The following is a 14,226-nucleotide window of genomic DNA, read 5'->3' as shown; positions in this document are numbered from 1 at the left end:
CTGATATAGTGCTGGTAGGTAAATCATCTGTAATGCTAGTATAAAGGTTAAAATACAAAGTATTAAAAATAACTATAAATACAATAATTTGTTAATGTATACATAACATAAAAATATGTAATTGTGACATCAAAAATATAAAAGGTGGGGAATGTAGAAATATAGAGTGCTTGCATACATTCAAAGTTAAGTTGTTACCAGCTTTAAATACACTACTATAACTATAAGATGTTTCAAATAAGGTTCATAATAACCACACAACAAAACCTATAGTACATATACAAAAGGAAACAAGTCTAAGAATATCATTATAGAAACCATCAAATCACAAAGGAAATGAACAGAGGAAGAAAGGAAAAAAGGAAGGCCAAGACAGACAGAAACAATTAACAAAATGACAATATTAAGTCCATGCCTACCAATTATTGCTGGAAATGTAAATGGACTAAATTCTCCAATCAAAAAACACAGAGTGGCCTAATAGATTAAAAAAGAAGAGGAATAAATAAAAAGAAAAAGACCCAACTATATGCTGTCTACAAGAGATGCATTTCAACTTTGGGACATACATAGGCTTAAAGTGAAGGGATTAAAAAAAATTATTCCATGCAAGTAGTATTGAGAAAACTGACAGTCACGTGAAATAGAATAATACTGGACCACTACTAACACTGCACAGGAAAATCAACTCAAAATTATTAAAGACTTGGATATAAGACCTGAAATCATGGAAGAAAATATAGGCAATAAGCTCCTTGACATTAACTTTGGTGATGATTTCTTTGTATTTGACACTAACAACAAAGGCAAAAATAAAAAGCAAAAATAAACAAATGGCACAACACCAACCTAAAACGCTTCTGTATAGCAAAGGAAACCATCAGCAAAATTAAAATATTACTTACTGAATGGGACAAAAATTTTGCAAACCACATGTCCTAATAGAGGTTTAATATGTAAAATATACAACTTAAACAACTCAATGGCAAAAACCAAATAACTCAATTTTTAAAATGGGTTTAGAACATGAATAGCCATTTTTTTCCCCATAGGAGACTTTCAAATGACTAAAAAGTACATGAAAAGTTGTGCAACATCATTAATCATCGGTGAAATACAAATCAAAACCACAATGAGCTATCACCCCCACACTTGCTTAGGCTAGCTATTATTAAAAAGATAAGAGATAACAAATGCTGGAGAGGAGGAGGAGAAGAGAAAACCTGGTTAGTGTGAATAGAAATTGGAACAACATGGGAGTTCCTCAAAAAATTAAAGATATAACTATCAGCACTCCCACTTCTCAGTCTATATTCAAAGGAAACGAAATCAGCATTTTGAAAAGATATCTGCACTCCATGTTTACTGCAGCATTATTAACAATAGCCAAGACATGGAAACAACCTAAATGTCCATGAACAGATGAATGGTTAAGGAAAGGCAGTGTGTATATACAATGGAATATCATGCAGTCTTCAAGAAAGAAGGAAATCCTGCCATTTGCAGCAGCATGGATCTACCTGGTGGGCATTATTTTAAGGAAGTAAGCCAGAGACAAACAAGTACTATATGGTATTACTTATATGTGGAATTAAGTACAAGTCAAACTCATAGAAACAGAGAGTAGAATGGTGGTTGTGAGGGGCTTAGGGTGTGGGAGAAACAGGGTACAAACCTTCAGTTATATGATAAATAAGGTCTTGGGATCTGTATAATATAGTGACTATAGTTAATACTGTATGATATAAGAGATTAGAAATTAAGTATTTTCCCAAAAAAGGGAAAAAAAAGTAAATATGTGATATGATGGTTGTGTTAACTTGACACTAGGAATCCTTTCCCAGCAAACACATGTATCAAATCATCACCTTGTATACCTCAAATGTATTATAATTTTATGTCCACTACACCTCAATAAAACTGAAGGAAAAAACTAAACATAAAAGCAAAAAGAAGTAGTAAAAACTCCAGGCTGACTTTTGAAAGAACAAGAAGAATATGAGAACTTAACCCTTGCTCACCACTGTTGAAAAAAGAGCCCTGACTTGGGGCATAAACAAACTTCAGTAACAAAATAATTCAGTAAAATATTTATTGGGCTTACAGTAAGTAGATTTGTTAATGTACCCTGAAAATTCACTTTATTTGATATTTTTATATCAGAAGGGAAACTTTCCACTTCTGTCATGTCTTGTATTTTCTTTCATATTTATTCACAAATAAGATAACCAGATCTAAATGCTTCTCTATTCATGGCAAAGCAAAATGGCTCCTGCGCACTTGTGAAGCCTGAGCTGATTAGTGATAAAAGGTGAATCCAACACTCTGAATCATAATCCCAGTGATTTAACATACTAGGGCAGAAAGTAAGAAAGACTTCTTCAGCAAATCATTGCTTTCCATACCAGAATTCTTTAATCTTTTGAGGCTATAATGTTAGAAATTACATTTAAGGGGCATGAGGTTAACATTTCTGTTACAATATGAATTATTAAGACAAAAAAGACAAGATATTCTTACATTCCTTAGGTTTTAACATGCAGGGGTACTATTATCATGGTAATCTAGAGTATATGATCATAGAATTTCCTGACAGTAAATATGCCACTTACCCATTCGAAGACATTCCAGAGAAGCCTGGCCCCAGTTCCTTGTAAATGAAGATTCAATATAGTAGCAGTGACCGTGGAAAGGAATCCATGCTGAGTGCTCTGTCTCAGGGCATCTACCAGGCAGCTGTGGGGGTTCAGTGGCAGGGATTTCTGTTAATAAAAAGATATTTAAAATATAGTAAGATCTGAAGGTTCTGTAGTACACAGAATAAAATATTAACAATTAAGAAAATTTTCATCGTCTCTTATTATTTTTTTAAAAGCCCTAATGGTAATCATTTAGATCTACCATTTCTATTACTGAGAATTCTTTTTACTTTATCATTATTTTATTTTTAAAATATTTAAATAGAAGGTATTGTGGTTCAAGGGCAATCAACCACATTCATAATTAAGAATATAGATCTACAGATCAGATATCTACAAAGATGTTAGTAAGTTCCCCAAAGAGATCACCCAAAAATAATTTGCGAAGTGAGTCTTCCTTCTGGACACTCTTCATTTTCTAGGATCCTTGCCCCTATAAAACCATCTTAGCTGTGACTGACATCGATGTTAAAATTAAGTGCTATAGATAGAATTCTAGGACTTTATCATTGTCCAATTCAACTACATGTTAAGACCATATCACTGTAACACCACTGACTCCAATGAATCTGCATTGTTGTTCAGTCACTAACTCATATCCAACGCTTTGTGACCCCATGGACTGCAGCACCCCAGCTTTCCTGTCCTTCCCTACCTCCCAGTGCTTGCTCAAACTCAAGTCCACTGAGTTGGTGATGCCATCCAACCATCTCATCCTCTGTCGTCTCCTTCTCCTCCTGCCCTCGATCTTTCCGAGCATCAGGGTCTTTTCCAGTGAGTCAGCTCTTTGCATCAGGGGGCCTATGTATTGGAGCTTCAGCTTCAGCATCAGTCCTTCCAATGAGTATTTGGTTTTGATTTCCTTTAGGGATGACTGAGTTTGATCTCCTTGTTGTCCAAGGAACTCTCAAGTCTTCTCCAGCACCATAGCTTGAAAGTATCAATTCTTTGGTGCTCAGCCTTCTTTATGGTCCAACTCTCACATCCATATGTGACTACTAGAAAAACTATACCTCTGATTACAAGGACCTTTGTCAGCAAAGCAATGTCTCTGTTTTTGAATATGCTGTCTAGGTTGGTCATAGTTTTTCTTCCAAGGAGCAAGTGTCTTTTAATTTCATGGCTGCAGTCACTGTTCACAGTGATGTTGGAGCCCAAGAAAATAAAGTCTGTCACTATTTCCACTTTTTCTCTATTTATGCACCGTGAAATGATGGGACTGGATCCATCATCTTAGTTTTTTGAGTGCTGAGTTTTAAGCCAGCTTTTTCACTCTCCTTTTTCACCCTTATTAAGAGGCTCTTTAGTTCCTCTTCACTTTCTGCCATTAGAGTGGTATCATCTGAATACCTGAAGTTGTTGGTATTTCTTTCAGCAGTTTTGATTCCAGCTTGTGCTTCATTCAGCCCAGCATTTCGCATGATGTACTCTGCATATAAGTTAAATAAGCAGAGTGATGAATACAGCCTTGGCGCACTCCTTTCCCAATTTCGAACCAATCTGTTGTTCCATAACTGTTGCTTCTTGACCTGCATACAGGCTTCTTGGGAGCCAGGTAAGGTGGTCTGGTATTTCCATCTCTTTAAGAATTTTCCAGTTTATTCTGGCCCACAGAGTCAAAGGCTTTAGCATAGTCAATGAAGCAGAAGTAGATTTTTTCCTGGAGTTCTCTTGCTTTTTCTATGATCTAAGAAAAGTTGATAACTTGATCTCTGGTTCCTCTGCCCTTTCTAAATCCAGCTTGAACATCTGGAAGTTCTTGGGTCACATACTGCTGAAGCCTAACTTGGAGGATTTTGAGCATTACCTTACTAGTATGTGAAATGAGTGCAACTGTACGGGAGTTTGAACATTCTTTGGCATTGCCTTTGGAATTAGAATGAAAACTGACCTTTTCCAGTCCTGTGGCCACTGCTGAGTTTTCCAAATTTGCTGGCATACTGAGTACAGCACTTTAGCAGCAGCATCATTTAGGATTTGAAAAAGTTCAGCTGGAATTCCATCACCACCACTAGCTATGTTCACAGTGAGGCTTCCTAAGGCCCACTTGACTTTGCACTCCAGGATGTCTGGCTCTAGGTGAGTGACCATACCATCATGATTATTTGGGTCATTAAGACCTTTTTTGTGTAGTTCTTCTGTGTATTATTGTCATATCTTCTTAATCTCATCTGCTTCTCTTGCTGCTGCTAAGTCGCTTCAGTCGTGTCTGACTCTGTGCAACCCCATAGACGGCACCCCACCAGGCTCCCCCGTCCCTGGGATTCTCCAGGCAACAACACTGGAATGGGTTGCCATTTCCTTCTCCAATGCATGAAAGTGAAAAGTGAAAGTGAAGTTGCTCAGTCGTGTCTGACCTTTCGCGACCCCATGGACTGCAGCCTACCAGGCTTCTCTGTCCATAGGATTTTCCAGGCATGAGTACTGGAGTGGGTTGCCATCTGCTTCTCTTAGGTCCTTGCTATTCTGTCCTTTATTGTGCCCATATTTGCATGAAATGTTCCCTTGGTATCTCCAATTTTCTTAAAGAGATCTCTAGTCTTTCCCATTCCATTGATTTCCTCTTTCTTTGCATTGTTCACTCAAGAAAGTTTCATATCTCTCCTTGCTATTCTCTGGAACTCTGCATTCAGTTGGGTATCTCTTTCCCTTTCTACTTTGCCTTTGGCTTCTTTTTTCTTCTCAGCTTTATGTAAGGCCTCCTTAGACAACCACTTTGCTTTCTTGGATATCTTTTTCCTGGGGATGGTTTTGGTCACTGCCTCCTATACAATGTTACGAATCTCCATTCACAGTTCTTCAGGCACTGGGGCTACCAGATCTAAACCCTTGAATCTATCACCTCCACTGTGTACTCATAAGAGATATGATTTAGATCATACTGAATGGTCTAGTGGTTTTCCCTACTTTCTTCAATTTAAGGCTGAATTTTGTAATAAGGACCTTATGATCTGAGCCACAGGCCAAGTCTTTGTTTTTGCTCACTGTATAGAGCTTCTCCATCTTTGGCTGCAAAGAATATAATTGATCTGATTTCAGTATTGACCATTTAGTGATGTCCATGTGTAGAATCATCTCTTGTGTTGTTGAAAGAAGGTATTGCTATGACCAGTGCATTCTCTTGGCAAAACTCTGTTAGCCTTTGCCCTGCTTCATTCTGTACTCCAAGGCCAAACTTGCCTGTTACTCCAGGTATCTCCTCACTTCCTACTTTTGCATTCCAATCCCCAGTGATGAAAAGGACATCATTTGTTGGTGTTAGTTCTAGAAAGTCTTATAGGTCTTCATAGAACTGTTCAACTTCAGCTTCTTTGACATTAGTGGTTGGAGCATAGACCTGGATTACTGTGATGTTGAATGGCTTGCCTTGGAAATGAATCAAGATCATTCTGTTGTTTTTGAGATTGTACCTAAGTACTGCATTTTGGACTCTTTTATTGAATATGAGGACTACTCCATTTCTTCTAAGGGACTCTTTCCCCAAGTAGTAGATAAAATGGTCATCTGAATTAAATTCACCCTTTCCCATCCATTTTAATACACTGATTCCTAAAATGTCGATGTTCACTCTTGCCATCTCCTGCTTGACCACGTCAATTTAACTTGATTCATGGACTTAATATTCCAGGTTCCTACGCAATATTGTTCTTTATAACATTGGATTTTACTCAGTATCAGACATACCCACAACTGGGCATCATTTCTGCTTTGGCCCAGCCTCTTCATTCTTTCTGGAGATATTTCTCCGTTCCTCCCCAGTAGCATATTGGACACCTACTGACCTGGCAGGCTCATCTGGTGTTCTATCTTTTTGCCTTTTCACACTGTTCCTGGAATTCCTGAGGCAAGAATACTGAAGGGGCTTACCATTCCCTATTCTAGTGGACTACATTTTGTTATATTTCTCCCTCATGACCTGTCTGATGTGGGTGGCCCTACCCACGGCTCAAAGCTTCATTGAGTTACACAAGGCTGTAATCAATGTGATAATTTTGATTAGCTTTCTGTGACTGCTGTTTTTGTTCTGGAGGCTGTGGGACTGTTCTTGCTTCTTCTGTCTGTCCTCTGATGGATGAGGATAAGAGGCTTGTGCAAGCTTCTTGAGGGGAGAGACTGGTTGCAGGGAAAACTGGGTCTTGCTCTGTAGGGCAGGGCCATGCTTAAATCTTTAATCACGTCTGCTGACGGGTGGAGCTGTGCTCCTCCCTGCTAGCTGTTTGGCCTGAGGTGACCCATTCTGATAAAAGTATTTTGATACAGCTGTGTTGTCAACATCAAAAGCAGTCATAATTTCCTGAGGACTGTGATATCATAGACTCCGAGGATAATCCCAAATAATAAAAAAAAAAATTAGATATGTAAAAGTAAACTCCAGCAATGAAGGAAATTTTCTCTCTCTGTTACTCTGACCTACATATATTTGTTTATTGCCAAGCCAGTCTTTGGTTAGGTGAAGGAATATGTTTTCCCTTATCCCTAAGTCACCCCCAAACATATGACTGTTTAAGAATATCAACGGTGGTTTGTATTAGCTTATTGAGAACATTTCAAACCCTTGACTGTTTTTGTGTACTCGATTACCATCTGATCTTTTGCAGAGAAAATAAAAGCTTTCGTTGCACTGTGCGGTCTTCCAGTAGCCATCAAGATCCATATAGGCACACGCTGACTTCAGTCTGGGCTCATCAGCAGCCCAGTTAGTGTACCTCACCCTCCATTTATCAGTCCAAATGTAGTCATTGTTGGTCTGTAAGAACAAAAACAACCATTAACATCAAGCCCAGAGTCATTCAGAAAATACCAACAGAGCCTAGTGAGGAGTAAAAAGTATGTTTAAGACTGTGATTTGACAAGGAGTCTTCAACATTTGAGAATAAAAAGATTATAAATTACTTCTACCAACTCAAATTCAGGAAATGCAGCCTTTCTTAAGAAGAAAACTACTTCTTAAAGATACTTATTAAGATACCGTTAGAAGCTAGCTTAACGGTAAAACAACGGTAAAACATCGGCTTAAAAACCTATGTCTTATTCTAGAAAACTCTATTTGCAGGCTTTCAGTGCAAAAGAGAGATTTTATCCTCAGAACAATACTTATTATATTATCATTGAAATGATAATAGAGATTAAGTAGTTTTTTATTGAACTCATGGACCCTTGAGAGAAATATGTGCCTCTTTTAACCTTACTGTCTGACTGTTACAACAGGGCCAGTGACAAATGACTGGTGCAAGGTGACGTGAGTGGATGAGAGGAGCTTGGGTCCCCCGCCTTCCAGTTAGGTGGTCTCTCAACCATAAGGAAACATGACTGCATTTTTAAAAGCTAGTTGTTTTGTTCAATTTGCATACTCAAATTCTCATTTAGTTAAACAAATTTATGGTCACATACAAATTAATTGATAACATCAAAATTTTCTTATCAATGATATCTTTTTAACAGTCTAAAAGAGATTTTACAGGTAAAACCTACATTTTACAGATGCAGATAACTTTAATCAGAGATAAGTACTTTTTTGGGGGGAGGGGGGCTTCCCTGGTGGCTCAGAGGTTAAAGTGTCTGCCTGCAATGCAGGAGAACTGGGTCTGATCCCTGGGTCAGGAAGATCCCCCGGAGAAGGAAATGGCAACCCATTCCAGTGTTATTGCCTGGAGAATCCCATGGATGGGGGAGCCTGATGGGCTATAGTCCACGAGGTCGCAAAGAGTTGGACATGACTGAGCTTCACTTCCAGTACATTTTTAAACCATTCTAACGGTTATCACTTTCTAACTGCATTATTTAATTTACCAATGCAATTACCAAAGATTTAATGACAAAAGCAAAAGCATATGGTATTGCAAGTTAGAATTTTGTAGTTATACCAAACTATTATTATATATTATACCAAATTATTTGATTTGTTTAATCAAATAATTACATAACCATTAACTCCATAAGTATAATAAATATAACAGTATTGTTTTAGTTACAAATGTTGGTATAATGGAAAGCTATTTAAACTTTCTAACAATTAATAAATCCTGATTTTAAACTCTTAAGATCATTGCAACCACAGCTGTGAGAAGAAAATATATGCATTAGCATGCAAATTAGTTACTAAAAATGGATTCAACCTAGATGTAAAAACGTGGTGCTTAAATTTAAACACAGAAATCACTGGGGAATTACTTAGACGTTTTCCCTGCATTTTATTTATTTATTGGAGTAGAGTCATTTTTCAATGTTGTGTTAGTTTCTACCGTACAGCAAAGTGAGTCAGCTGCATGTATACATATGGCCCCTCTTTTTGGGATTTCCTTCCCATTTAGATCCCTATAGAGCACTGAGTAGCTTCCTGTGCTATACAGTAGTTCCTCCTTAGTCACCTGTTCTATACATAGTATCAATAGTGTATCTATGTCAATCCCAATCTTCCAATTCCTCCCACCCTTCTCTTTCCCCCTCAGGGTCCATATGTTTATTCTCTACCTCTGTGTCTCTATTTCTGCTTTGTAAATAAGATCATCTGGAACTACTTACTTTAAAATGTTCACTACACACCCTAACTCAGGAAATAGTCATTGCATGATGCATAAATTTCCATCTCTGCATCCAGGTAGAATAAGTCCTATAAAGTCTGACACCAGTCTGCTTTCCAGTTTTATCCTCTTCTATCCTTTTCTCTCTTCTTGGTACTCCTTCCTTACATTCCACCATCCTAGACTATATCTATAAAGTTTCATTTTCTCTGAGAAGCTCTCTTGGTCCTCTCCCCTGGCACAAATGACCTTTTTTCTCTCAGGTCAAAGCACTTTGTCTATACCCCTTTTTGACACTTGTATTATCTCTTAATTACTTATTGACATCTCTGTTTACTGTACTAGGAAGTTTATTAATTGACTAGTTAGATGGATAGACATATGGGTGGCAGAGAGATGGATCTCATGGTGTCAGAGAAGACTCATTTTAGGAAAAATTTGGCACCTCCAGCACCACTCTTAGTTCTGAACCTCATCCTTCATTCTACCCCATCCTCTGCCAACCTTCTTTTTCTGTTATAGAATCCAGAGAATTAACTGCAGTGAAAATTATCCTATATGAATAGAAGCTGCACAACTTCAGAAAGGATAACAACTCTAGAATGATTTACCACAAAAAATAAGAAGAACCGCTCATTACCCAGGAACTATGCCCCTGATGTTTTCTTTAACTCCTAAGGCATAGTTGTAATCATGACACTACAAAAACTTTTAATACATGAAACTGAATAGATGCAGAATCTAACTGTAACATTCAAAAGCAATATGAGAGTTAATATCAGTTGGATAAGTCTTAGTTTGATTTCAGACACACATCATTAACTTGCCAGATCCTTGAAGGCACCATGCGGTAGAAAAATTGGGTCTCATATATGTTAGTATCGTTTTCTTTTCTTTTTTTAATTTATTTTTAACTGGAGCATAATTGCTTTACAATATTGTGCTGGTTTCTGCCATACAACAACATGAATCAGCTACAAGTATTCATAAATCCCCTCCCCCTCAAGCCTCCCTCCCACTCTGCCCCTCTGGGTTGTCACAGAGCACCTGGCCGAGATCCCTGGGCCAGACAGTAACTTCCTGATAGCTGTCTGTTTTGCACACGGTAGTGTATATATGTCGATGCTACTCTCTCAGTTTGCCCCACCCTCTCCCTCCCCACACTGCGTCCACAAATCCGTTCTCTACGTCTGCATCTCCAGTCCTGCCACGCCAACAGGTTTATTCGTGTCATTTTTCTAGATTCCATATTCATGCATTAATATACAATATTTGTTTTTCTCTTTCTGAATTACCTCTCTCTGTATAATAGGCTCCAGGTAGCAGTTTCTCTCCCATAACAAGTATTCAACAGAATGAACAGAAGAGAAATCAGATTCAATTACCATTTATCAGTCACGTCAAGTTACGCGTGTTTCCAGCATCTTACCAAGTTACTGTTGAGGGCAATCCATACAGGTTCATTCAGGGTCTGCATATGCATCCAGGCAAAAGCATTACTGTAAGGATCTAGAATGCTAGCAATGTGGGAATTGTGCATCTTGCAATAATTATCAGCTTCATACCACTGCAGCTTTAATTTCATAAGTGAATAGCTACTTTCACCGTATTTAATAAAACCATCTGTCAGAGTTGTTGTTGGAGAACTCGGCAAGGAAGGGTCTGGAATAAAAAGAAATATTTTCACTAACACTAAACACAATTTGAGTGCCATCAGCACATGACTTCTATATTTCATGCATCCTAAAAAGAAACTAAATATCCCAAATTCAAACCATTGAGTGTTAAACACGTTTTCATGTGCCATTTCAAATGAGAACACAAAGTTCTGTTTTTTAATCAGTATGCCTGATTGAAGTCATTTCTAAACTCTATTTAGAATATTAAGAAAAATACATGATCAAGTTTCTAAACTATACAACCAAAAAGACTTGTAAATACAATGAGACCCAAGGTTTGAATGAAAGAAATGCCACAGTTTAAACCCACAAATTAGAGGATGTCTATCAACCTGTCAATACTAATCTTTTTTTTTTTCCACCTTGATTAAATATTAAGGTTGAGAACAGTCTTCTCCTTCCCCTCCCACATTCTGTTCCATTCTACCCATGGAATCTGCATTTATATCTATCTGACTTCATCTGTGTGACTTCATCAATGATTCATGTACCTTCAAGAGACTGGTTTATGCTCTGAAGTGAAGCCATATAACAGTTGCCAGTTCATTTAACCTTGATGTCAGGATCAAGCTTTATTCTTATGCTGAGTAAGAGCATCTTATCTCCATGCCTTATCCAAACTGCACCCTTTGCAAGTTAGAGTCACTCTAGCTTTCTGATCTTTCCTCCTCAATCTCTTAGAGTGGGTTTCTAATAAACTACTCTAGACCCACCCAGACTTTGATCAAGACCCAAAAAAAATGTTGTTTCTGGGTGCCTTAGTGGATGCCCAAGAGCAGAACAGAGGTCAGTGAGTAACAGCCAGAGGGTGAAATCTGGCCTATTGTCCGTCTTTATATAGCCCATGAGTTTTTTAAATGGTTGGGGAAAGAAACCAAAGAACAACATTTTGTGACATGTAAACATTACATGAAATTCAAATTTGTGCACATATATAAGGTTTCAATGGAACTCAGCCACGCTCGCTTGTTTATGGACTATGATCGCCCACGATCACAGCAGAGTTGAGTCATTGCAACAGAAACTTTATGGACAGCGAAGCCTGCAATATTTATAATCTGTCTCTTACAGGAAAAGGTTGCCAACTCTGATCTAGGGCTCCACGTATCCTTGCCTACCAATGTTGTCGTGGCCAGTTCTCTGATCTGTTCCACTGTATACCAACCCAACCCACTACGTGCCTTGTTCTATCACCCCACAAATGCCAAACTTTCCTTTGATGACTCAAAGGCAGCAATTTTGATTCAGCAAAGAGGGAGGGCAACCTCCCCTTTCTTCTGCTGTTGCTGCCATCGTGTGTTGGTACAATAGCATTAGCCCAAGAGCCCCAGCCCAGGATCCTTACATCCAGTAGGAAGTCAAGTCCTATCTTTCCCAGCTTGGGGAGAGCTGGGTTTGTCTTACTATCATTGGAACAGCCTTGGTCTGCTAAAAGTAACAAATGAAGCTTAAGATAAAGCTTTAAAAAGCTTTATTAAAGGCTATATGCAGCCAGGAAACTAGCTCTCTTATCTAATTAGCTTATTTATTAAAACATTCATAGAAAAAATTGCAAGGAAAAAGTAAACTTTTGAGAGGTATTTTCAGGTGCTAAGATTATGGGTCATTTTTTCTTTTTATACTTTTCTGTATTTTTCAAAATTTCATCAAGGAACATGTGTTATGGATTGTGTGTTTTTTATTCATATATTCACATGTATTCATTCATATCTTTATTTCTATATCTTTATATATTTACATGAATATAGTCATTCATTTTTATTCATATATATTCATATGAACAAAAACACTATTTTATCTTTGTTTATTTTATTTAATTTTTTTAAGGCCATACCACATGGCTTAAAGGATTTTAGTTACCCGACCAGGGATGGAACCTGTGCCCCCCGCCATGGAAGCACAGAGTCCTAATCTTTGGACCATCAGGGAATTTTCGAGAACAACAGTGTTTTAAAAAAATACTGAACACATGTTCTTTGCTGAAATTTTAGAAACTATAGAAAAGCATAAAAATGAGAAAAAATTACTCAGAATTTAATCACCTCAATAGTTTAGTATTTCCTTATAATTTTTATATATACAGAGAGAGGTATTATATAATATATATAAATGTAAATATATATAGAGAGAGAGTGTGTGAGAGAGAAATTTTTTAAAAATCCAGAAAAATACAATAGTACAATGAAGGAACTAAAGTTCTTAATCCCCCGACCCACACATATCCACTATTTCTATTTTGATGCATTCCCATAGCTTTTATGTTCTTATTTGTTTAAGACAGTTCAAAGTGTTTTTTTGCATCATCAATAGTCTGTAAAATTTTATATTCTGAATTTTTCACTTTAATACTGTCAACCTTTCCTTAAACCTAAATCATTAAAAATCTTAAAGATATCTTTTGTTGGCAGCAAATATCAGATCTCTTATGTTTACAGGAAGAAGGAAAAAATGATTTTAAGTAAGTCTAGGGATTATCATTCACCCTTGGAAGGGGTCTCCCTTCTTTTCCCCAAGACCAGAAACACAGAAGTGTCACTGGTGGCCTAAGGTTCTGGTGCTTGAAGGGCATAACAAAGTGGGAGATGCGACCGTGGCTTGGGCCGGCTTCTGGGTCAATAGAAAGCTAGAATTTCTGCAGAAATTCCAGTCATCTGAAGATATCTTTAGCGATTTTCACTCATTGTTCCCTGAGTTAGATTTGGGGATTTGTTAGATCTGGGACAGCATGTACCTTCTAACTCAAACTCCTCTAAGAGCTCTGCCCAGGGTGACAACAACCCACCTCATCTCCAACACTTGTCTCTAACCTATCTTTTATTTTCTGATCCTCTTAAGTAGCTAAACACTTTCTAATTTCACTTGAAACTAAAATGTACATAACTACAATCTAGATTCTTTGTCAATATCTACATATCTGTTCTATTTTCCTTGAACCATAGTCAGGCTTCCTAAGGTGAAAAAAAAGACCTTATAAATAAGACAATTGCTTTTCAAAAAAAATAGAATACAGAACAAATACTGAGAATATATGATGTTTGGGGTCAATGGTTCTCAAATTACATGAACTTAAATGAGGTGTCTCCACTCTTTTTTTTTTTAAGCAGAGGTAAGCAAACATCCCAAATTTCTATCAAAATTAGAAAAAGTTTCAACTTCAAGTTTAATCCATGCAGATTTTCTGGTAACAGATGAGTGAGCACATTCATCAATAAATTACAGAAAATATCCTTTTTGTCTGTCACAGGCATCCATGGATGAAAGTGTGAATCAAATAAACATATTGATGTACGAGGGGTCATCTTTTTTAAGCAAAGAAAATTTTAGAGC

The 14,226-nt window shown here is 37.3% G+C and overlaps 1 protein-coding gene across 1 annotated transcript in view; it reads right to left on the bottom strand.

The window, feature by feature from the left end:
* MRC1 (mannose receptor C-type 1) overlaps positions 1-14,226 on the bottom strand; it is a 111,703-nt gene that overhangs the window by 10,071 nt on the left and 87,406 nt on the right. The window contains 3 exon segments of the mRNA NM_001197180.1: positions 2,613-2,762; positions 7,281-7,446; positions 10,650-10,882. Coding sequence (NP_001184109.1) covers positions 2,613-2,762; positions 7,281-7,446; positions 10,650-10,882 — 549 coding nt within the window.

Source organism: Ovis aries, chromosome 13, assembly GCF_016772045.2.
Source record: "Ovis aries strain OAR_USU_Benz2616 breed Rambouillet chromosome 13, ARS-UI_Ramb_v3.0, whole genome shotgun sequence".
NCBI lineage: Eukaryota > Metazoa > Chordata > Mammalia > Artiodactyla > Bovidae > Ovis > Ovis aries.
The sequence above is the reverse complement of the archived record's forward strand: the minus strand, read 5'-3'. Positions and strand labels throughout refer to the sequence as shown.